The following is a 25,253-nucleotide window of genomic DNA, read 5'->3' on the forward strand; positions in this document are numbered from 1 at the left end:
CACTGGAGGATTGGGTGCGCTTTCATAGGTGCTGCTCAATGCATCTTCAGGAAAGGTATCCTTTGTACAGCCTTTGTTGGAACTGTTGGATGCTCTCTTTGATAATGGACCGAATCAATGTTCTTCTTCTGGAGCTTGGCATAGAGGGAAGTCACATGTGGCAGGATGTGGTGACAAAGTTCCAGAAAGAACTTAAAATCCTGATCCTCCAGTAGCATGCCCAGGGCTCCCTTGCTTCTCTGACAGTATTGGGGTTGAAGTCACCTGAGTCTTGTATGTTCTCAAAACAGAGATTCAGATCCTTTCTGTGCTCAAATGCTCCACAATATTTCACACACTCTATTATCCTGGACAGTAAGTGTCCTTTTCCTTGTGCTTTCTAATGCCAATCCTGTAGCCTTCATCTAGTTCTTCAGCAATGCTAACTCTGCCAAATTTTGTTAGCTTCATGTTATTATCAAGATGGCTGCGGCTAATTTCATGGACGTTTTGCATTTTCTTTAAATGCAATGAAATTAACTGTTTCATCTTGATAAGTAAAGAGTCTTACCCCCGTTGTTGTCCCACAAAACCTCAGTGCCGACACTTTGGAAATAAATTACAAGGAAAGCAAAGGCATTTGATAACATCACATCAACCAGCCAACTCTGTTTTGCATAATAATGTTTAAGTGACCCCCGGTGGAGCCACTGGTGTAGCTTGAGTCCTCAGGTCACTGGCCTGCTGCTGGTGGTCCGATTCCGAGATCCATTTATACCTCTTTTTTTCAGCAATACAGTAACTTGCGGGTTATCTTTATTGTGACTATTATTGCCACTGTTCATCACACTAGCCGGTACTGTATCGGACATCGCCTTCTAAGAGCCCGGGTCTGTCAGGTTTCTTACTAATAGGAGTTTTCCTTACCTGTTGCATTGCTTGCTTGCTCTTGGGGAATTAGTAGAATTGTTGGGGGCTTTGTAAATTATAGGTGTGGTCTAGACCTACTCTATCTGTAAAGTCATCTCGAGATACTTTTCCTCCCTCCATGTGAAAACACAAATCTGAGAATGAACCTGTACTGGTTGAAGTAACTTCGTAGTAGTTTGGCTGACGAAGGCTGAAAGTTTATGGAGGCCAGAATCTTTTGTTCAGGAAAAGCACATGTTGGTCATGACTGGCATCTCCTCAGAGATCCCGGATGCTCTGTGATCTTTTTGTTTTAAAATCAAGTTAAACACTACTGATCCCAACACAGCTTCATATCAGCGTTTTTATGTAAAGAAGTAACTAAGTGTCATAAATGAAGTGCAGGAAAATGTACAATATTTACCTCGACATTTTAGGTAGGTAAAGTATACAGTGAAAAAGGGGAATGCCGAATGTTCCGCCTCTTACTGGAAGAATGTTTTATATGTAACTATGGAAAGTGTGGGTGTAACTTGAAGGATCTTGCAGCACTTTCAACAACGGATGAAACTATAAAGACTGGACATTTTCTATCAGTGACAGTCATCAGCTTGTTGTTCTCTCTGTCAGCCAATCACACCTCAGCAAAGGGTAATTACATTTCAATTTTATTATGGACATTTAATCTAATCCTGTATTCATCGAAGGACATTTTATTTTGAGAAAACTTAGTGTATTTAATATTTAAACATTTTAAATATTAATCTATTTATCAAACCATATCTATATTATATGACACAATTATAACTAGCAGGATACTTTTCAATGTGATAAATGGCTCACTGATCACAGTTATTAATTTTCTTCTGCATTTTGTCCTTGTCTGCAGTATGTTGACTTTGTTTAAACGTTCTTTCGCCACAGATGGCATCAGGACTTTCTGTTTTTCTGTTGTCTCTGTTTGTCCATCGGACTGTCAGCTGCATCTGTAAGTACAAAAACAACTCAATGTGTTCCACATGCAGTATAATGCAGTGGTTTCCCCAACCTGTAAGATTATGAGACAGTTATTAATTAATCTTACTAGTTTTAATGTAGGTTGAGTGCAAACTGTAAGCTGAAACATTAGATAAGTTTGTTCTGTGAAGAACGTTGGCTGAATAAGGCGTTTGTACTGAAATGTGTTATATAAATAAAGTTGAGTTGAGTAGTCCTGTAATTAGCCTGCTCTGTTTATTACGTCTCTCTCTGTGATTACAGTGTTATGGACAAACCTCCTACCCAGGTCAGTACAGTATCTCCACTCGTGTTCTGATTGTAATTGATTGTATTGTTTATACAGTGTTGCATAGGGGTTTGTATTTTTGTTGTTGTGTGTGTGTGCCCTCCTTCCTCTCTTCTCCATGTTGGTTTGTCTTGGATTTTTTTTAACCTCGCAGATTTTACTTAATCAGGGAATTTTCAGGGAGACCAAGATGTTGCAAAACATAAGATCTTAATTCAACCAAAGACCTGAGTTACTCTGCAGAGAAACTGAAGACATTCTCTAGCATGCCAGTCATTTATACATTTGGGAGGATGGAGTCCATATCAGTACATCACGCGTTTAATATTAGGTACCACATAAGGCCATTGACCTTGCTGTCCCTGGCTGTACCCCAGATGTTAACTTCCCGTACATCTGCTCTTTTACTGATTGCATCACTCAGAAAGATCTATTACGTCCTGATAGGGATTAGGGAAAAAACAAATTTGTTAGGTTTCTGATGGAAGGATGGGAGAAGCTTGTAGCAAAATTGTCTGTCTGTCTGTATTATTAAACAAACAGAAGACATGCAACTTCCTCACAGAAGTTAAAAAACAAAAGCAAAGCTTGCTATGGACAAGCAGAGGTCGATCAACTTCACATGCTTCACTCAACATTGTCTTGAAGGTCCCTGCCTTCCTGGTTGGACTCAGTTCGGCTCTCGCTGTTTCAGCTTCAACTTCCAGGGGAAAGAGTTGGATCGATGCAGAGGTACAGCAGTTTTATCGGGACTGTCTGACCTATATTTAGACTTAGTACGGAGTCCTCTAGTGGCCATAGTAGTTATGACAGGAGCAAAAATAAATCACTTTACTTCCTGCTTTCGTCCGCCATCAACTACTGGCCATTAGAGGGCCCGCCACTATAAACCTAAATATGAGTCCTAATTGCTGCTTGAACAAACGACTTATGGGACTGTTTTTGGGGCAGGACTGTCTCTAAAAGTATTAATACTTTGTTACTGTAAAAGTCCTGCATTGTCCAAAGGTAGGTCAGTATAAAAAATGAGATGTCCTGAGATCGCATATGTTAAAATTGTAATTAGGTTCATGTTTTTTTTCTTAAATGTTTTAAACTATTATATTGTCTCCATTAGAACTTCTGCAACTCTGATGGTGGGAATCTGGCTTCAGTCCACCTCAGAAGAGGAACATGAATTCCTCAGAACCTTCATTAACCAAGTGACCGGTGCAAACCAAACTTCCTGGATCGGAGCCTTTGACTCAGTGCAGGTGAGACTTTTATCATAACAGGAAGTGATGTCACTTGTCTCTTGAGCTATCGAAAAAATGAAATTTGATGAAAGAAATAAAGAACAGAAAGAGAAAATTACCCTAATAATACAACAGATAAAAAGTGGATCCTACTTTTGATTTTCTTTGACTTTGAACCAATCTTTCTCCTACAGGAGGGTGTTGTGGATGTGGTCTGATGGATCCATATTCGACTACAAAAGCTGGGCTTAGGGGCACCCTGACAACAAAGGTGGAGCGGAGAACTGTCTTCAGATGAACTACAAGGGTAAAAAAAAAAAAAAAATAAATAAAACATCTTGTCTTTTAAATAACCATGATGATCCAAAAATGATCTATAAACTTATCGGGCAGGTAGTCGTATGTTCCAGTCTGAAAGATAAAAAAGTTAGACATTAAAACTCTGGAAAATCTCTCTACAGGAAAGAACTGGAACGACGGGCAGTGCAACAAAATGTCTCCTTTTGTGTGCTCCAAGAAGCTGTGAGGCCTCCCGCCATCATGATCTCACTACAGCTCATCTATAATCTCTATCACTGATTCACTTTCAGTTTGTTCTGCAGACAGAAACAGCTCTCTGCTGACAGACTCACTTTCACTTGTTTATTATCTGAAGAGTTAGAAAAACGTTCACATTTGAGTTTTAACATTAGAAGGAAACTGACTCTCTGGAGCTGGACAAAAACAACAACAGTTATTGGACTTTTAATCTAGTAAATATTAAAAAATGAAATACAGAAAACATTTGAATACTCTGGCATCTTTTCCATTTTAATTTACTGAATATTGTCTGTCAGCTCTGTCCAAAGGTAACAACATCCACCTACCAGACATGAGTGGTGATGATCGTCTCTTCAAAAATGTCCAACTTGAAAATAAAATCCAAATGTTGTCTGAGCGTTCTGTGATACAAGACGAGTTTCTGGTGTGTTGGGATCTTTATTCATCTGTTTTCCTTCACTTTATAATCAATAAGCATTCAAAAATAAAGACATATTGTCACAAACAGTGTCTGGTCCTGACTTATTGACTCTTGTTCTCTCTAAAGGGACAAATCATTTTTTATATTAATGAATAATATTTTATTCCTTTTCTTAAATAATTACAATAAAAACAAGGTTAAGATCCTAATCCAAATGATAAATAAAGACAATGATGAATAGATTAGGTAATAAGATAATAAAGTTTATTTGAAAGCGTTGTGTTTCTTTTTCTTTTGAGGAGACATGTAAGACCACATGAATTTACTCTTGCGGGATAATGAAGTTAATTTAGACTTTTTAAGGAATGTATGAGAGAAAAACTAAATCCAACCCAAAACAAGAGTAACTTCATGTAGGTCTGTATCGAGGTATTGTGACACACGGTGGAACTAAAAGTACCTGAAACCACAGTGCAGAAATACTACTTATAGTTATAAGAGACATTCATGAAAATATTACTTGTAAAAGGTACAAAAGTATCAGCATCAAAATACATGTTGGAGCCATAATGTATCTTAGTTGTGTTTATATAGCAGGTTGGTGTCATTAATGGATATGCAGTTTTGTGTGTGACCACCGGGTGGAGCATTGACACAGGAAATGCTTATAGGAATCAACAGCCACAGGTACAGGGGCCTCATGTATAAACGTTGCGTACGCACGAAAAGCTTGCGTACGCTGGTTTTCACGGTCACTTTGTGATGTATAAAAAAATAACTTGACTGAGAATGTGCGGGCTGTCACGCAAACTGTTGAGCAGTCGTGAGAATGTGCAGGCCGTCCGCAAAGTCTTTTCTGGCTCTGTAACGTAGCAAATTCTAACTGAAAAGTGCCGAAAATCACTAAACATTACAAAATAAAGTTTCCACTACAGTCACTGGCATACGTCTGTGACGTTGTCTATGAAAAAACAAAATTATATCCACTGATACTCCATAAAAGTTTGATCATTTATGTGGAAATGTTTCACATCTGTTTAATTCGCAGGCTACTTAATCTCTGTTAAACATGAGGACGGAAAATGATTGATAAATCCACTTAATAAATACTTTCAGTCATCCTCTGTATTTCCCATAGATGAAATATCTTACTCGCGGAAAGTTACACGGAAAATGCAGTAGTGTCTGTGAGTCTTTAGTTGCTGAGGCTCAGATATCCATGGCGCACAGGAGGCGGGACGCACGGATCCATCTCCCCAGGAACAAACGCTGTGTCGGGGTGGGGGGCAGACTCAACTCATGTGATGCGTCATTAATCCCGTGGATTTGTAGGCTATAAAGTGTACAAGGTGTACCCGGTCCACCAAACAATGGGCCGTCTTGACTGTCTTAATTCTGCACACTGTAGTCCTATTTCCTATTTACTATTTCATTATTTCATCCATGCGTGGCGCAGCGGATCTGTGTGCACGTCACCTGCCGTGGAGACGCTGGACTCACTAACCTCTCCTCCTCTGAGTCAGGTCTCCCTCGCGCTGGACTCAGTTTCACTGAGCGTACTAACACTTAATAAATATAATAAATGGCATTACATCAGTGAGTTCAAACTGCTTATTATGCGTAATTTGGACTGACACCGAGATGTATGTTGTTCTGTAACTGGTGTGGCGCTGCCACTATTCTCTTGCTTTCCACTTCGACATTAAACATATATATTTTTTTATTATTCTGTCATGGTTTTGGTGCATTCACCGCCCTGTCACCATTTGCCATTCTGGGCATTTTCTTTTATTGCTTATCCAAGATGACAAACCTCCAAATGGAAAAAATTTTCTCGCCTTCACCTCCGCGATCAGCACCTCAACCTCAGTCGGTGAAGTTTTTCTTTTTTTTTTTCGTCTGCAGCGGGATAACCCGTTGTGATTGGACAAAGAATGACGTCGGGGGCGCATTTATAGTAATTTCCATATTCATTTATGGGAGGAGGCAAGGCGGGGTCGGTCACTCATTCATGTGCGCTCAATTTCACGTTGATTGTGATATATAAAGGAAAGGTGCGCAGGACCTGCCGTACGACTGGTTTTATACATGTGAATATTTCTGTGCGTAGGTACTTTTCAAGTTTTGGCCGTACGCCATCTTCTGGTATGAAAGCTGCGCAGTCTTTTATACATTAGGCCCCAGGTGTGTGGGAAATGGGAAAGCAAGCATGTTTTTACCGTGTCAGCGTGGCGTGTCAGTGATATTGTTTGATGTGTTTTACTGGAAAGATGGATGAAACAGAGCTGCAATTCTGATAAAGGAACAGATGGTTATCAAATTTTGTTTTAAGTCTGATTAATTTCAGAACCGTTTGTAACGGTTTGAACTGCTACATAACATTAGCAGAGATCTGTTTTCACTGTGTTTGGGTTGGCACCGCAGCGCCTTTAAACCTTCTGGACTTTTTAATATTTCAGTAGAGAGGAGAGTGGATCCTGTATCTGCATGGGGCCCTGACAGGAAGAACTTTATTTCCGAGAACTTGCTACAGCGGATAAGTGTATTCATGAAGCAATATTTGAACTGTGAGGCGTAGAACATCTAGGTTACTTCAGTTCATGGCACTTTGCTTTTATGCACAGAACACTGTGCACTCTGAGGATAGGCGACTGGAAATGAGCCCTTTTAACTCTGCAATAGAGATGGTCCTTCAGTGCCTACATTGGTATTTTAGCTTATTGTGATGTCATTTCTTGAAGTATCTTCAAATGTTTCATATCCCTTAAATCAGTACAACCTAAGCTAAAAGGATATGTAAGTCAATAAACCATAATAATTCATAAAACATAAGTCGGACATGTGTTTTTAAATGTTCCTAGATAAACTCACAAAACATTGATCCAGAAGATTTCTAAATGTAGAGACAAAATCCGTGGTCAGACTCTTTATATATATATATATATATATATATATATATATATATATATGTATATATATATATATATATATATACACACACACACACACACACACACACAGTCAGTCTGTGCACCCTAAACCTTTCCTTGAGGCAGAGCCATATTAAATGGAAAGATTACTGTCACGAGGTTCAGAGAATTGGAGGACCCAAATGCAGAGACAGCCAGGCAGAGGTGAGCTTCAGAATTTCATCACAATAAAATCCATACAAACAAAAGGTGTCCTGAATGCAGCAGGCAAAGAAATCCAAAAAGTAGTAGAAGTAAAAACAGGAATCACAGAAAAACACTTTTGAGGTCTTAGCCAACTTTAGAGCACAGAGACTATCAAAGATTTTATATAATGACAATACTTCCAGCTGTCCTCTCTCTATAATCCTTTGTTTAGCTTTTTGGCTAGTAGCTGAAATGACCTGCCTTGATCTGCTACGTGCTAATTTATGGGTAGACTTACACACACAATATCCAAAACAGAAACAATGATCTGACGCTAGACAAAGACAACACAGAGACTAAATACAAGAGGTAATGAGGTGAAACAAGGAACAGGTGACACATACACAACCATAACAATCTGGAACGTATCATCGTCTCACAACTCCAAATCCATCTTCATGCCAATAACCAATTCGAACCCTCCAATTTGTTTTTTGCCCCCTCCACAGCACAGAAACCACTCTCCTCAAAGTCCTCAACGACCTCCTCACCTCTGCTGACACCGCTTCCCTCAACATCCTTATCCTCCTCGACCTGAGTGCAGCCTTCGATACCGTGAGCCATAACATCCTGCTCACCAGACTCAATGACCTCGGTATCGAAGGTGCTACACTCAGCTGGCTCCGTTCCTACCTTTCCAACAGATCCCTCTTCATCTCTCTCCATAACCACACCTCTGCCACAGCCACAGTCACTCATGCGTCCCCAAGGCTCCGTGACTCGGCCCCCTCCTCTTCATCATCTACATCTTCCCACATGCCCACTTCAACCTGGACTTCTACTGTTACGCCGATGACACCCATCTACCTCAGCACCAAATCCCCCCACAATGCTCCCCTCACCCACATCAACTCTTGTCTGTCAGCTATTAAAACCTGGATGCAACACAACTTCCTCAAACTCAACAGCGATAAAAAAGAATTCCTCCTCATAGGCTCCAAATCCACACTCAAAATCAATAACCCCACTCTTGCCATTGACTCCCCATCTCCCCAAGCCCGTAACCTTGGTGTGATCTTTGATTCCTTTGAGCCCCACATACACCATGTCATTCAAACCTCCTTCTTTCACCTCCGCAACATTGCCAAAATCAGACACTCTCTCACACCCCCCACTGCTGAAAGACTCATTCACGCCTTCATCTCCTCCCGACTGGACTACTGCAACTCACTTCTCCTCAGCATCAGCTCTACCTATATCAACCGACTCCAACTGGTCCAGAACGCAGCCGCCCAACTCGTTCACCCGCACCAAATCCTGGCCACTGGCTTCCCATCTCCCATCGGATCACCTACAAAATCCTGGTCCTCTCTTACAAAGCCCTCCACCATCTGGCCCCCTCATACCTCACTGACCTCCTCTCCCCCTACCAACCCTCAAGGTCCTTCAGCTCCACCTCAGCCAGTCTCCTCTCCATCCACAAGTCCAACCTCCGAAGTTTTGGGGACAGAGCATTCTCCAGGGCAGCTCCCAGGCTCTGGAACTCCCTCCCCCAAGAGATCCGCACCTCTGAGTCCCTCACCATCTTCCAGTCCCACCTCAAGACCCATCTCTTCACCTCTGCCTATCCGTAGCCCCATGCCCCCCCTTCACTTTCCTGTACCTTCGTTTGTTTTGTTTTGTTTTGTATCCTGCCCTGGACTTTGAGTTCATGAAAAGCGCTATACAAATTAAATTTATTATTATTAATTACACTAGGCATGCTTCATTGTTTTGGGCCCCCTTCAAAACAGATACTTTGTTATTTGGTGAATAAACAAGATTACTTTGAACTGTCACGTGATTATTGTGCTAAATTATTTATTCAGGTATTTTAATGCATCTAATTTAGGCCATATTTAACTGTTTAAATGCAAATTTAAAGTGTTCTCAAAATATAAAATGTCCTCTCGATGAAATTGTGATAATAAATTGAACTGATTTTGTTACAGGTTGTTACAGATTTTATTTTATTTTATTACAGAAGTTATTTTTGCACCATTGAGGCATAATAAAGCATGTTCATTTACCTCTGAGAAGCCTGTCTGAATTTGTCTCGAGGCCAGGCCGAGTGTCTCTTTTTTGGAAATCCAAATATGGTCACCCTACCATAATGGAATGAAATAAGATGAGCATTGGCCAATATCATTCTAGTAAAGAAGAAACAAAAAACAGCTCATTAAAGAGGTAGCAGGCCTAGTTAAGTTAACCATTCATCAACCATGGGAGCTCAAAGAAGAAAACTGGAAAAAAATATTATCATGGCCAAAATTAGGCTAGTCGGCCCGAGAGACAGGTAGCCCGACTACTCAGATGAGATAATTGAGTTCACTTCAAGGGATATCTAAGCCTTTCATGCCACAAATAACAGCAAGATCGAGATCAAATCAGTTAGTAAATACCTCAAGTTAAATGAGACGAGTGCAATCAGTCATTCTGGGAGTGATATAGCACCTTTTGATTCAAACATACAGCCCAAAGTGCTCCACAGAACAAAATTATCTAATGTTTCAGCTTACAGTTTGCACTCAGCCTACATTAAAACTAATAACATTATTAAATTATTATCTTTTGTTCCTTCTCCAAGCATAGGCTACCCCTGAGGGCGAGGCAAGCCCTCACAGAGAAATGCATTTTTTTTTTTTACGTTTCTTCATTCAGATCCATTTGCGATCCATTCCATTCGGAATAAACAAACAGCGCAGTATAGGCTACATGCTTCGTCCTTGTTGAATTATTCATTAAGATAATTCTAAACAGATTTCTGTAGTTCAAACAACTCTGAAATGGAGTTGACAACGTCAGTTATAACAGCCCACGTATTAAAAAAGTGTAGGGTTTAAATCGGGCTCAGGCTCATAATTACAGTTAATGTATCGAGCCGGGCCGGGCTCGGACACAATGTGCACGGGTTTGGGTAGGGTCGGGCTTGATTTCTTGGGCCCGATCTAAGCTCTACGCTGTATCCAGTTCTCTTTATACATCGATTGTCAGAATGCAAATGTCTGTATCAGTTAGATCGGACATTAAGCGGTCTTTACGCTGCCAGCTCCTGAGTACAAATTTGTCTGGAGCATTCGGAGGGAGCGAGTGGGGATGTTAATATGTACGCCTGTCATAAATTAGCATGTAGCAGATCAAGGCAGGTCATTTCAGCTACTGTCCAAAAAGCTAAACAAATGATTATAGAGAGAGGACAGCTGGAAGTATTGTCATTTTATAAAATCTTTGATAGTCTCTGTGCTCTAAAGTTGGCTAAGACCTCAAAAGTGTTTTTTTAAGCAGAGGTTTTATCACAGCTACTTTAAATGACTGTGGTACATAACATGTTCAAAATGTTGCTCAAGTATAGGAAAATATTCTTCAAATCAAAAGTCATCATCATAATCAATTTACACAATAGCTCCTTTCAAAGTAGTATATTTTTATAGAATATCATATTTTCTCTATCAAGTAAGAGCATTTCAATGTTGTAGTTTATTAACGTGGAGTCAATTTAGTTAGATACTTTGTGTAGATTAGTAGTATAAGTACAGCTTCATGTCGTTTTTGCATGTAAAAAGTAACTGTGTCACATAAATGGATTGCAGTAAAAAGTACAATATTTCCCTCTGAGTTTTGGTGGAGTATGTGTATACAGTGAAAAAAGGCAATACTTGATTAAAGTAGGGACTGCAGATGTCAATTAGCCTAAGGCTAACTCTGGTACAATGCATCAACTGGCAACATTTATTTTAAAAATTGTACATGGTCCCTAACAAATAAAAAAAATTAAAAAAAAAGTTGAACCCACAATTATGTTGGCATGTAGGCAGCAATTTGTTAATGTTTCACCTCTAACTGGAAAATAATTCATGTAACAAGTGTTTACTTGTTCCTTGATCCTTTCCAAGCATCACCAATATCGATCAGTGATTCAAACATGTTTTTTAGGTATCAAGATTAACTATATAAAGAGTGAATATCTTCCTTTACTGACAGTCATCAGCTTGTTGTTCTGTGTCAGCCAATCATCACCTCAGCAAAAGTAATTATATTTCAATTTATTATCACAATTTCATCGAGAGGACATTTTATATTTTGAGAACACTTTAAATATTAATCTAACTATTAAACCATATTTATATTATATAAGACACTTATAACTAGCAGGATACTTTAATGTGACAAATGGCTCACTGATCACAGTCATAAATTGTCTACATTCATGTCCTTGTCTGCAGCGTTGACTTTGTTTAACGTCTTTCCACAGATGGCATCAGGCTTTCCGTTTGCTTTGTTGCTCTGTTTGTCCATCGGACTGTTGGCTCCATCTGTGAGTAAAAACTATGAAACTATTAATTTAAAAAACAATTCTGTGTTGCACATTAAGAATAATTCAGTGGTTTCCCAACCTGTAAGATTATGAGACAGTGATTAAATAATGTTATTAGTTTTAATGTAGGCTGAGTGCAACTGTAAGCTAAAACATTAGATAATTTTGTTCTGTGGAGCACTTTGGGCTGCATGTTTGAATCAAAAGGTGCTATATCACTCCCTGAATGACTGATTGCACTCGTCTCATTTAACTTGAGGTATTTACTAACTGATTTGATCTCGATCTTGCTGTTATTTGTGGCATGAAAGGCTTAGATATCCCTTGAAGTGAACTCAATTATCTCATCTGAGTAGTTGGGCTACCTGTCTCGCGCCGACTAGCCTAATTTTGGCCATGATAATATTTTTTTCCGGTTTTCTTCTTTGAGCTCCCATGGTTGATGAATGGTTAACTTAACTAGGCCTGCTACCTCTTTAATGAGCTGTTTTTTGTTTCTTCTTTACTAGAATGATATTGGCCAATACTCATCTTATTTCATTCCATTAAGGTAGGGTGACCATATTTTGATTTCCAAAAAAGAGACACTCGGCCTGGCCTCGAGACAAATTCAGACAGGCTTCTCAGAGGTTAATGAACATGCTTTATTATGCCTCAATGGTGCAAAAATAACTTCTGTAAAAAAATAAAATAAAATCTGTAACAACCTGTAACAAAATAAGTTCAATTTATTATCACAATTTCATCGAGAGGTCATTTTATATTTTGAGAACACTTTAAATATTAATCTAAATATTAAACCATATCTATATTATATAACACACTTACAAATAGCAAGATACTTTAATTTGATAAATGGCTCGCTGATCACAGTCCATAATCGTCTGCATTTATGTCCTTGTCTGCAGTATGACAACTTTGTTTAACGTATTTGGCTCCATCTGCAAGTAAAAACTATGCAACCATTCATTTAAAAAACAAGTCTATGTGTTGCAAATGAAGAATAATGCAGTGGTTTCCCAACCTGTAAGAGTATGAGACAGTTATTAAATAATGTTACTAGTTTTAATGTAGGCTGAGTACAAACTGTAAACTTAAACATTAGATTAGATTAGCTATATGTTTGTATCAAAGGTGCTATATCACTCCCAGAATGACTGATTGCACTCGTCTCATTTAACTTGAGGTATTGACTAACTGATTTGATCTCGATCTTGCTGTTATTTGTGGCATGAAAGGCTTAGATATCTCTTGAAGTGAACTCAATTATCTCATCTGAGTAGTCGGGCTACTTGTCTCTCGGGCCGACTAGCCTAATTTTGGCCATGATAATATTTTTTTCCGGTTTTCTTCTTAGAGCTCCCATGGTTGATGAATGGTTAACTTAACTAGGCCTGCTACCTCTTTAATGAGCTGTTTTTGTTTCTTCTTTACTAGAATGATATTGGCCAATACTCATCTTATTTCATACCATTAAGGGCTAGGATTTAACTTGACGTCATGATTATTTCTGCATGAAAAAAAAATTTAACTTTAGGCTTTCACTTCATGCAACTACAATGAGAAATTAAGCAGATGGTATCTGTATTCTGTTATGTTCAGCCAGTCTGTGATTGTGTGTGTGTGTGTGTGTGTGTATATGCTGCTCTCTCCACCCCCCCACCGTCCACCTTCTCTCCTATGTCCCCGAATAGTCAACATGGGTAAAGGCTTATTTGTCATCCAGCTGAATATTAGAAGCTTGCCACATAAAATTGATATTTTAAGGGCCTTGCTTGTCTATAATAAACTTAGTGTTATCACACTGTCTGAGACCTGGTTGAATAATAACATATCAGATGAGGAAATCAAACTGGATGGTTATGTTTTGTATAGAGCTATAGGGGTGCTAGTGGAGGAGGGGTAGCCACTTATGTCTCCTCAAATTTATTATCCAAGCTTGTAACCTCAAGGGAAAACCCTGTACACTTTGAATGTCTTTTTGTTAAAATGTTTATAATATCTGCAGAGCTCCTAACTCCCCTACAGAGTCAATATACTGCATAGGCACTACTATTAAATCTGTTGGTAGCGCAAACAAGATGATTATCCTTGCTGACTTTAACATTAACTGGTTAGATTGTTCATCTCTAAACAACAGAAACTTCTTTGAAAGATTAAACCTGACTCAACTAATCAGAGAACCTACTCGGGTTGACCACAGATCCAAATCTCTATTAGACGGGATTTTGGTCACCCACTCTGACAGAATCACTGAATCTGTTGTTCTACCCGATTGCTTTAGTGATCATTCCATGGTTTCTGTGTATGGAAAATTAGATTACCTCACCTACCACCCAAGGTAATTAGGGTAAGGCAGAGTAAACATATTAACACTGAGTTTTTCATCCAAGATTTATTAGATATAAATTAGAATAGGCTTCACCTAATTCCCTATGTTGTAGATGCTTGGAATTTTATCTACAAACAAGTTCTTAAAGTAATTGAAAAACATGCCCCTTGGATATCGGTAACGGTCAAGTGCTGACATTTACCACAGATTGATGCTGATTTAATACATTGTTTTAAACAAAGAGATAAGGCGAAAAAAATGTGAAAAGTACCGCCTGTCAAAGGACTGTATATAAACAATTAAGAAATACGTTTACAACTAAAACAACAAATGCTAAATCGAATTATTATAAAAAATCTCTGTCTAATAACTTCAATAATCCTAAAAAGTTTTCTTTATCGGATTTACTTTTTTTATCGTTATCCACCTGTGTGGTTCAATCAATGTGGAAGTCTGCCAGAGTTACACCAATACCCAAGGGTGGCGATGCACTTTATCTTAAAAACTACAGACTTATTTCCATCATCAGTAGTATAGCAAAAGTGTTTGAAAAACTAATATCTAAGCAATTATTCAAATATATTAATGATTTCTCCATTCTGTCACCAAATCAATCTAGTTTCAGACCAAATTTTTCTACAACTACTGCTCTTCTAAAATGTACCAATGATCCTCCCTAGACAGTAACATGTCGACTGGTGAAATGTTTATAGATCTCACTAAGGCCTTCGATATAGTCGAACATTATATGCTTCCTGACAGATTACATGCGATAGGCTTTCCTAAACACTCTCTTCTCTGGTTTAATTTTTATCTTCACTGTAGACATCAGCGTGTCTCTTTTCATGGTTGTGTATCACAGTTCTTAATAATGGAGAAAGGTGACCCTCTCTTCCTTAGGGGCTCGATGGGGTTTTAAGCCCCCAACGTCCCCAGGCAGCGCTGCGAGGAGCCTCTGCGTCCGCCAGTAACCCCGTCGCGTGCAGAGGCGCGAGGGCCCATCCAATGCTGCTTGCAGCTTTCATTTATCAATGACCTTTATGGAGTTAGAATCATGCCAACACCTCACACACACAAAACATGTTTTACTCACGCCCAACGATTCACAAACAAACTCAGTGTGCTTTGCAAATAAAAAACATCATTCACAAACTAATGCATTTTGTTCTGCAAATAACAAACCTACCTATCAAACAAATACAGTATGTTTTACACATACAAAGAAACGTATTTCTTCAATGACAAAAAATATCCTGCAAGTACAAAAAAAAATCCTTCAAGTACAAAAAAAAAATCCTTCAATTAAAAAAAAATACTCCCATAAATATGCGCAAAGAAAAAAATCCTTCAAGCACCAAAAAATCCTACAAGTACAAAACAAATTCTACAAGCACGAAAAACTGTCATCGTGACTTTTGGCCTATTGCCTTGCTATCCACACCACACAAATGCAGGTAAATTTTCTAACAAATGTCCTGTAATTCACACTCCCACAACAGTAGGTTACGCGTTAAGTCAATTTAAGCCTGCCAAGACCATAGAAATATATACACAGATTTTTTAAACGCGTTATGGTGCATAACTTACTGGAACAAAGCTGAGTAACGTGTAGTTGCTGGTGATTAAACCGATGTTGGCGTTAAAGACCGAGAGCTGTGTCTGATTCTTTCTGAAATGAATGCCGGCATTGTAGGGAAATCGGCGTTGGCCCAACTTCGATTATATCTGTTCTGTCTTACAGCATACTGTAATATTTCACCAGTAATAAGACCAAAATAATATTATTAAAATAAAGAAATGCATACTATGATAATATCTACATATATGATGCTAGATGTAGTATTATAGTTTAAAAAATATCAAAACAACAAAGCAATCCAGCTTCCAGCTTTCCCAAAATAGACCGAAATAATAACATTAAAAGAAGCTTTCTTAACTGAAAGACAGTTAAGAAAGGAACAGGGTAACTGAAAGAAATCCAGCATGTTGATCTTGCTTCGTAGTAGCCTACAGGCTGCCGGTCTCACAGAATTCTGTGAAATGAACACGGCCCCTTAACTCAGTATCTGTGGCAGTTTCACAGATTCGCCGAAAATTCTGTGACGGGCCCACGGATGCGATGCATGTAGGTCAATGACATCATCATCCGTGGTCTACGCACAGATTCCCTGATCACAGCACGTTTCTTTCTGTACAGAGAAGCTGTATACAGCTTTGCTATTATTGGTATTTTTAGCCCAATAACCGCTGTTTTAATCAACATTTATTCACCAGATCTTATCATGGTTTAATTGTATTTCTTTTAATGTTATTATTTCGGTCTATTTCGGCAACGGAAGCTGGATTGCTTTGTTGTTTTGATATTTTTTAAACTATAATACTACATCTAGCATCATATATGTAGATATTACCATAGTATGCTTTTCTTTATTTTAATAATATTATTTTGTTCTTATTACTGGTGAAATATTACAGTATGCTGTAAGACAGAACAGATATAATCAGAGTTGGGCCCATGCAAAGCCGATTTCCCACAATGCAATGCCGGCATTCATTTCAGAGAATCAGACAACAATCAGCGGGTCTTTAACGCCAGCATCGCTTCAATATACATCTATATAATCAGTGGTTTAGTCACCAGCAACAACACGTTGCTCAGCTTTGTTCCAGTAAGTTTTGCACCGTAATAACGTTTAAAAAAATCCGTGTGTATATATCTATGGTCCTGGCAGGCTTAAATTGACTTAACAGCGCCACCTGCTGTTGTGGAGTGCAAATTACAGAATATTTATTAGAAAATTTACCTGCATTTGTGTGTGGATCAGCAAGGTGGAAAATTAGTGCCAAAAGTCATGTGACAGTTTTTCGTACTTGTAGAATTTGTTTTGTACTTGTAGGATTTTTTTTTGTACTTGAAGGATTTTTTTTTTCGTACTTGTAGAATTTGTTTTGTACTTGCAGGATATTTTATGTCATTGAAGAAATACATTTCTTTGTATGTGTAAAACATACTGCATTTGTTTGATAGGTAGGTTTCTTATTTGCAGAACAAAATGCATTAGTTTGTGAATGATGTTTTGTATTTGCAAACCACACTGAGTTTGTTTGTGAATCGTTGGGCGTGAGTAAAACACGTCTTGTGTGTGTGTGAGGTTTTGGCATGATTCTAACTCCATAGTCCTTCTTCAAATCTGCTCAGACTGTTTTTTATTCATCTATATGCAGACAACAGTGTCTACACACCTACTGTGTCTGTCTCTAAGATTCAATCCTCACTGCAATCTAACTTTAACGCCATTCAACTTTGGTTCCAATCCAACCACCTTCTACTGAATGACACTCCACTTGTACAAGTTGATAAACTTCCAAGATCTGAGCCTTTGGCTTGATTCACAACTCTCCTTTAGGTGTTATATTAATTCTGTTGTAAAAAAGATTTTAGAAGTTTAGAAGTTAGGATTAGGTTAACAATTGTGTCACAGTTAATATTTCCTCTATTAGACTATGTGGATGTTGTCTATCAAAACACATCAGAATCAAATCTGAAAGCATTAAATGTTTTTAATATAAGCAGATTTGTGCTGAGATGTCCTCTTACTACTCACCACTGTGCAATGTATAACTCACTGAACTTATTATCACCAAAAGCCATAAGACAGTATCACTGGTACCAGGTTATTTTTAAATGTGTGTACTCTGATTATCCTCCTTACCTGAAGGAATATTTATTTCGATAGAGACCCAGCTATAGATTGAGACACACTGAATATCCCTTCTTCACTGTACCAAACATCTACAAAGAGAGTGGTAGACGTACCTTTAAATTTAAAACCCCTTCAGACTGGAATAGCCTGCCTGGGTCTCTAAGATCTGTCACTTCTTTGCACACCTTCAAAACATTGCTCTTTACTTACTTGGATGGAAACTGTTGCTGTAATGGTTTTCTGTAATGTGTGACTGGACTTTTGTTTTATATACCCAAATATTCGGGATATTTTTTGTCCTTTCTTTTTATTTATGTATATACATGCGAGTATGGGTGTAGGTGTGCGTATATCTACTATGTATGTATATATATATATATATATATATATATATATATATATATATATATATATATATACACTCACCTAAAGGATTATTAGGAACACCTGTAAGATTTCTCATAAATGCAATTATTTAATCAACCAATCACTTGGCAGCTGCTTCAATGCATTTAGGGGTGCCGTCCAGGTCTAGACAATCTCCTGAACTCCAAACTGAATGACAGAATGGGAAAGAAAGGTGATCTAAGCAACTTTGAGTGTGGCATGGTTGTTGGTGCCAGACAGGCTGGTCTGAGTATTTCACAATCTGTTAGCACAACTTTAGCGAGTGTGAATGTACATGTGCTGTATTGTCTTTGTCTTCTGTCTCAAGATCCCCTCAAAAATGAGATGCTTCATCTCATGGGGTTATCCTCCTAACAATAAATTTCAAATATAAATAAAGTTGAGTAACCCTGTAATTAGACGTGTTTAATACGTCTTTTTGTGATCACAGTGTTATGGACAAACCCCCTGCCCAGGTCAGTACAGTATATCTGACTAATTGCTCTGATTGTAATTGACTGGTTTGTTCATACAGTGTTACATAGGGGTTTGTATTTTTTGTTGTGTGTGTTTGCGCCTCCTTCCTCTCTTCTCCATGTTGGTTTGTCTTGGATTTTTCAACTTGCAGATTTTACTAAAAATTTTACTTATGTTTCAAAACATAAGATCTTAATTCAACCGAAGACCTGAGTTACTCTGCAGAGGAACTGAAGACATTCTCTAACATCCCAGTCATTTATACATTTGGGAGGATGGAGTCCATATCAGTACATCACACGTTTAACATTAGGTACCACATAAGGCCATTGACCTCGCTGTCCCTGGCTGTACGCCCAGATGTTAACTTCCCGTACATCTGCTCTTGACTGATTGCATCACACGGAAAGATATATTATGTCCTGATAGGAATTAGGGAGAAAAGAATTATGTTAGGTTTCTGAAGGAAGGATGGGAGGAGCTTGTAGCAAAATTATATTTATAATTTATTAATAATACAAACAGAAGACATGCAACACTGCCTCACAGAAGTTAAAAAACAAAAGTGAGCTTGCTACGGACAGGCAGAGGTCGATCAACCTCACATGCTTCACTCAGCGCAGTCTGCTGCCAGCCAGCACAATGAAGGAAAAGAAGAGGAAGTTGCGGGGTCTCCTCCCTCCTTTATCCAGGGAGCTGAATGAGCACAAGCAATCATCAACCTGTAGAAGGAGGAGGCAAACACACACACAACAACAAGTGAAAACCCCTTTGAAGCCAGAACTTAACTTTCTCCTTTTCCAACACTGTCTTGATAGGTCTCATAGATCCCTGCCCACCTGGTTGGACTCAGTTCGGCTCTCGCTGTTTCAGTTTCAACTTCCAGGGAAAGAGTTGGATCGATGCAGAGGTACAGCAGTTTTATCGAGACTGTCCTGACCTATATTGAGATTTCTAGTGGCGGTGTCCTCTAGTGGCCATAGTAGTTATGACAGGAGCAAAACATAAATCACTTTACTTCCTGGTTTGCTGCTATCATAACTACTATGGCCATTAGAGGGCACCATCACTATTAACCTAAATATGAGTCATAATTGCTGCTTGAACAAACAATTTATTGGACTGTTTTTTGGGGGAAGACAATCTCTAAAAGTATTAATACTTCGTTACAGTAAAAGTCCTGCATTGTCCAAAGGTATGTCAGTATAAAAATGAGATGTCCTGAGATTGCATATGTTAAAATTGTGATTAGTTTTATGTTTTGTTCTTAAATACATTTAACCTATTATATTGTCTCCATTAGAACTTCTGCAAGGCCGCCGGTGGGAATCTGGCTTCAGTCCACTCAGAAGAGGAATATGAATTCCTCAGAACCTTCATTAACCAAGTGACTAGTGAAAACAAAAATTCCTGGATCGGAGGCTCTGACTCAGTGCAGGTGAGACTTTTATCATCACAGGAAGTGATGTCACTCGTCTCTCGAGCTGTCGAGAAAATGAAATTTGATGAAAGAAATAAAGAACAGAAATAGGAAAATTTGAACCAATCTTTCTCTTTCAGGAGGGCGTGTGGATCTGGTCTGATGGATCCACATTTGACTACAAGCACTGGGGTCCGGGGCAGCCTGACAACGCCGGTGGGGCTGAGAACTGTCTTGAGATGAACCATAATGGTAAAAACAACAACATATGAAACATCTTCTGTTTTAAATAAACATGATGATCCAAAAATGATCTCTAAACTTATAGCAGGTGGTCGTATGTTCCAGTCTGAAAGATAAAAAGTTAAGACATTAAAACTCTCTGGAAACTCTCTCTACAGGATTAAACTGGAATGACGGGCAGTGCAACAAAATACTTCATTTTGCGTGCTCCAAGAACCTGTGAGGCCTCCCGCCATCATGATCTCACTACAGCTCATCTATAATCTCTATCATTGATTCACTTTCAGTTTGTTGTGCAGACAGAAACAGCTCTCTGCTGACAGACTCACTTTCACTTGTTTATTATCTGAAGAGTTAGAAAACGGTTCACATTTGAGTTTTAACATTAGAAGGAAACTGACTCTCTGAGCTGGATGAGAAAAAAATCAGTAATAAATGACACAAAATGAAATACAGAAAACATTCAAATACTCTGGCATCTTTTCCATTTTAGTTTACTGAATATTGTCTGTCAGCTCTGTCCAAAGGTAACAACATCCACCTACCAGACATGAGTGGTGATAATCTTCTCATAAAAAATGTCCAAATAGAAAATAAAAGTCCAAATGTTGTCCAAATGTTCTGTGATAAAAGAGGAGTTTCTGGTGTGTTGGATTCTTTATTCATCTGTTTTTGTTCACTATATAATCAATAAGCATTAAAAAATAAAAGACATATTGTTACAAACAGTGTCTGGTCCTGACTTATTGACTCTTGTTTTCTCTAAAGGGACAAATAATTATATATTTGTGAATAATATTTTATTCCTTTTCTTAAATAATTACAATAAAACAAGGTTAAGATCCTAATCCAAATTATAAATAAAGACATTGATGAATAGGTTAGGTAATAAGATAATAAAGTTTATTTGATCAGTGTGTAGGCATCCGAGGCTCAGCACTTCAATGGTTTAGCTCCTATTTGGCGAATAGGAGCTTCTCTGTTACGATTGGTGACTGCTCCTCGTCAACTGCTCTTCTCTCTTGTGGGATACCCCAGGGTTCAATTCTTGGCCCAATCCTGTTTTTTTATATATGTTGCCATTAGGGGCTATTATAGGAAAGCACAACCTGTCTTTTCAATGTTATGCAGATGATTTGCAAATTTAATTGCCTATGAAACCGAATGACAGTGTCACACTACACTCCCTGCTTAGTTGTATTAATGATATTAAGCTATGGCTGTCACAAAACTTTCTTAACTTGAATGAAGATAAAACGGAGTGTATCATTTTCAGTACTTCAGCCACGACAAACGGTCCATCTTCGAGTTTGGGAGCTCTCACTGCATGAAAAGTGGGATTTCTGTCCCCAGAGAACGTCTGGCCTGGCTTGAATTTCCTCACTCACTATTGGATGAAACGACTACTTTTAAACAAGAAAAATCTCTCGTGATTGGTTGACAGGTCGGTCATGGGTTAGGCTATTGGTCACCCTGGGCCATTATTATTATAATAATAAAATTGTGTATTATATATATATACATACAATAAAATTGTGTGTGTATATATATATATATATATAAATTTGTTTTGCAATTGACATTTACACGAACTGCCGTGAGACCGGGCTGAACTCTCTGACTCATCTCCCACCGCTATTTTTCAATAGCAGATTAACCAGCAGGAAAAGCGTGAACAGCGCACACACTGGTGTGGAGGTGAATTACAGTGAGTGTTTTAATGGAATACTGGGAAAGCTTAATAACAATAGGACAATTGAAGTCTAGATTATGAGGCCATTTCAGCAGATCCAACAGCTTCATATGCCATGGACATGTGAATATGGTGCTGAATTTGCCAGTATTTAAGAAAACAAATGGTTGGGACCTTGTCATGCAATGACAAAGCTGATATGCTTTATGTGAAGTACAGTGTTTTGGTGTCAGCAGAAAGACTTCTCTTAGAAAACTGTACAGTGGAGCCTCTGTCTCTATTCCACCAGACAATGTTGGATGAGCAAGACCAAAGAAAGGTCACTGTAGTCATGCCACTATGCTCGGTGGTTGAGCTCTCGGAGACTGTGACTGAATCATGGAATGCACATTTTACCTTTGTGGCAAAGCCTGATTAAAACTAATTGTTGAAATAAATTATTTTGTGTATGTTTTTTACATAAAATTAGTCATTACTAATGACATACACAGTAATTAATCTAGCATACTTTCATTAAATGAATCAATTCAAGCTCAAATTTAAGAGTCTACTGTAGTGAATGTGACATACATAATTCACCTATTTGTTAAGTGTGGTTCTACACACTGTTGATTATTAACGCAGTCCCTTGTTCTTAATATGGTTCTACATGCAGTGATAAACGTAATACATATACATGTAATTTACTGTCCTTAGTCACTTCATGTACTTATGACTGTTCAGGGACCGCGGCCCCTTTAAATGTTCTGAATGCGTGATGACGTTAGACCCTACGGGGTTTTGTTGCTGGTCAGCGCCTTTTTCCTTGTAGAGTTGTTTTCTGGCTTAAAAATAAACGACACACGCACTCGTGTGATCAATGTGAGAAATTGCCTCTTGTAAATCTACTTCAATTTCCACACTGGTGACCCCGACATTAGTCTGCTGGACGGATCCAGAGACACGAAACGATCATGACCACTAACGCTGTTACCCTGAAACTCCCAGAATTCTGGGAATCGTCGGCATCGGCATGATTCGCCCAGACTGAAGCGCAGTTTGCTCTGCGTGAGATCACCGCGGACACAACAAAGTACTACTACGTTGTGTCGGCTCTCGGAAATTCAACGGCATCTAGAGTGGTGAGCCTTCTAAAAACTCCACCGGCAACTGAGAAGTATGCGACGCTCAAAGCCCACCTGTTGAAAACGTTTGAACTGTCGGAAGCTGAGAGAGCCAGCAGGCTTTTCTCCCTTCAAGGACTGGGTGACAGCAAACCGTCTGAGCTCATGGACCGTATGCTGGATCTCTTGGGTGAGCACAGACCAGATTTTCTGTTCATCCAGCTTTTCCTGCGTCACCTGCCTTCCCAAGTGAGAGCTGCACTAGCCAACACCACAATTACTGACTGTCGGAGACTGGCTGAAGAGGCTGATAAATTTTTCCTGGCGAGTCAGGGAAGTTGTGTGGCCGCGCTTTTTCATAACTTGAAAGTAGTTTTAATACAGTTACTACCAAGTTAATCATCAAAGCAAGATTTTTCATTAATATTTGTTGTTATATGTATTTTTTTCATACTTTAAAATGGCTACATTTGGATGATACTAGCCTCTAACATACTTTTACTTCAGTAACGTTTTATCAGTAACTTATACTTCAGTGGTAGGTCTATCTGAGTTCTTCCACTGCTATAAATGTAAATACATACTGATTAAATTAATATTTAGACACTACATATAATTGTGTTTATTCTTCTTTATGATAGGCACATCACACATGTATTTAAAAATATAAAAATCAAAAGGATTTGACAATGTTTCAGAGACAACTTCTATTTTGGATTTTGTCCACTAGGTGGTGCCATTGTGTGTTCCTATGTATTGGAGCTGTCAATGTGGTTATTGGATTCCCCCTGATCTGTTTGATGTTGTCATTATTTTTGGTATTATTGTTATTATTAATATTGTTAGGTATTCTTTATATCATTGTTGATACTACTATTGATATAGCCTAATAATAAGTATAGGTAGGCTTAGTTAGATAGTTTTTTTTCAATATTTATTCCAAGAAGTTGCCATTTACTTGAGTAAGCCCTGACTGCAGTACGCAGATCGAGGAGTGGCTCAATGTGGGTGGAGCTAAACGTTTGACTCCGCCCACTTGCCAAATAGCAATTGGCAGAGCCATTTCTCTAAAACGCAGGACTTTCAAGCTGACCGGAGATCTTTTCCCGCGTGTGAAGTTTGCTTTTCCCGTTGTTGTTTTTCTTAACCCAACCATCCGTTGTTGGCGTCCCCCAGAGACATGGGCTCGTTTCCCGCTAATTACGTTTGCTTTCCCCGTTATCCTTTCCTTAACCCAGCGGATGAGTGGAACCAAAACATCTACCGGGAAATCATGTAGACCACCGGCCGGCAGGCAGTGTCCGTCCGCGGGCAGGTAGTGTCTGTCCGCGGGCAGGCAGCCGGCAGCCAGCGTCCGTCCGCGGGCAGCCAGCCAGCAGTCATCGTCCGTCCGCGGGCAGCCAGCGTCCGTCCGCGGGCAGGCAGCCAGCGTCCGTCCGCGGGCAGGTAGGCGGCAGGCAGCCGGCAGGCAGCCGGCGGCAGCCGGCAGGCAGCCGGGCAGGCACGGCATCCAGCGTCCGTCCGCGGGCAGGTAGGCGGCAGGCAGCCGGCAGGCAGCCGGCAGGCTACCGGCATCCAGCGTCCGTCCGCGGGCAGGCAGCCAGCGGGCAGCCGGCATCCAGCGTCCATTAGCAGGCAGCCAGCAGAAGAAGGAGGAGAAGATTTTTAAATTCCAGGAGAAGAAGGAGGAGGACTGAGATGTTTTGATCGTCACTTCCGGTAAGTACAAAAGGCAGTGCGCGATTTGAGACAATACTCCTCCGTCAAATTTTACGCACTATGCAAGTAAGTACATAGTGTACGAAGTGCACTTCCCTTAGTGCACTACGGGTAGTGCGCGATTTGAGACACACTACAGGGCTCATTTCCCGGGAGTCATGTTTGCTTTCCCCGTTCTTCTTTTCCTAAACCCAACCCCGTTCTTTTTTCCTTTTTACAATTCAAATATCATTGTTTATTATAATCTATATATCTATAATTCAAATATCATTATTTATTATAATCTATATATCTATAATATATATTATATTATAAAGGTGTTGCATTGATGTTTGA

At 39.1% G+C, this 25,253-nt stretch overlaps 1 protein-coding gene and 1 pseudogene across 1 annotated transcript; both read left to right on the forward strand.

The window, feature by feature from the left end:
* The first annotated feature begins 2,766 nt into the window (after positions 1-2,766).
* On the forward strand, positions 2,767-4,101 carry LOC120569473 (annotated as a pseudogene).
* Positions 4,102-11,489: 7,388 nt separating this feature from the next.
* Positions 11,490-20,816, forward strand: LOC120570559 (galactose-specific lectin nattectin-like). The gene is made up of 7 exons (XM_039818957.1): positions 11,490-11,551; positions 11,777-11,839; positions 18,714-18,738; positions 19,567-19,649; positions 20,043-20,177; positions 20,300-20,411; positions 20,561-20,816. The coding sequence occupies exons 2-7, from the start codon at positions 11,777-11,779 to the stop codon at positions 20,623-20,625; spliced, it is 483 nt and encodes a 160-aa protein (XP_039674891.1). The 5' UTR covers positions 11,490-11,551; the 3' UTR covers positions 20,626-20,816.
* The last annotated feature ends 4,437 nt before the right edge of the window (positions 20,817-25,253 follow it).

Source organism: Perca fluviatilis, chromosome 12 (assembly GCF_010015445.1).
Source record: "Perca fluviatilis chromosome 12, GENO_Pfluv_1.0, whole genome shotgun sequence".
Classification (NCBI taxonomy): domain Eukaryota; kingdom Metazoa; phylum Chordata; class Actinopteri; order Perciformes; family Percidae; genus Perca; species Perca fluviatilis.

What these genes read in the sequence shown, in the direction of transcription:
- LOC120570559 (XM_039818957.1), top strand. Translation starts at nt 11,777, where the DNA reads ATGGCATCAGGCTTTCCGTTTGCTTTGTTGCTCTGTTTGTCCATCGGA. An exon ending in TCGGACTGTTGGCTCCATCT is followed by an intron (nt 11,840 to 18,713) that starts GTGAGTAAAAAC and finishes TTGTGATCACAG; the next exon opens with TGTTATGGACAAACCCCCTG. An exon ending in TCTTGAGATGAACCATAATG is followed by an intron (nt 20,412 to 20,560) that starts GTAAAAACAACA and finishes CTCTCTCTACAG; the next exon opens with GATTAAACTGGAATGACGGG.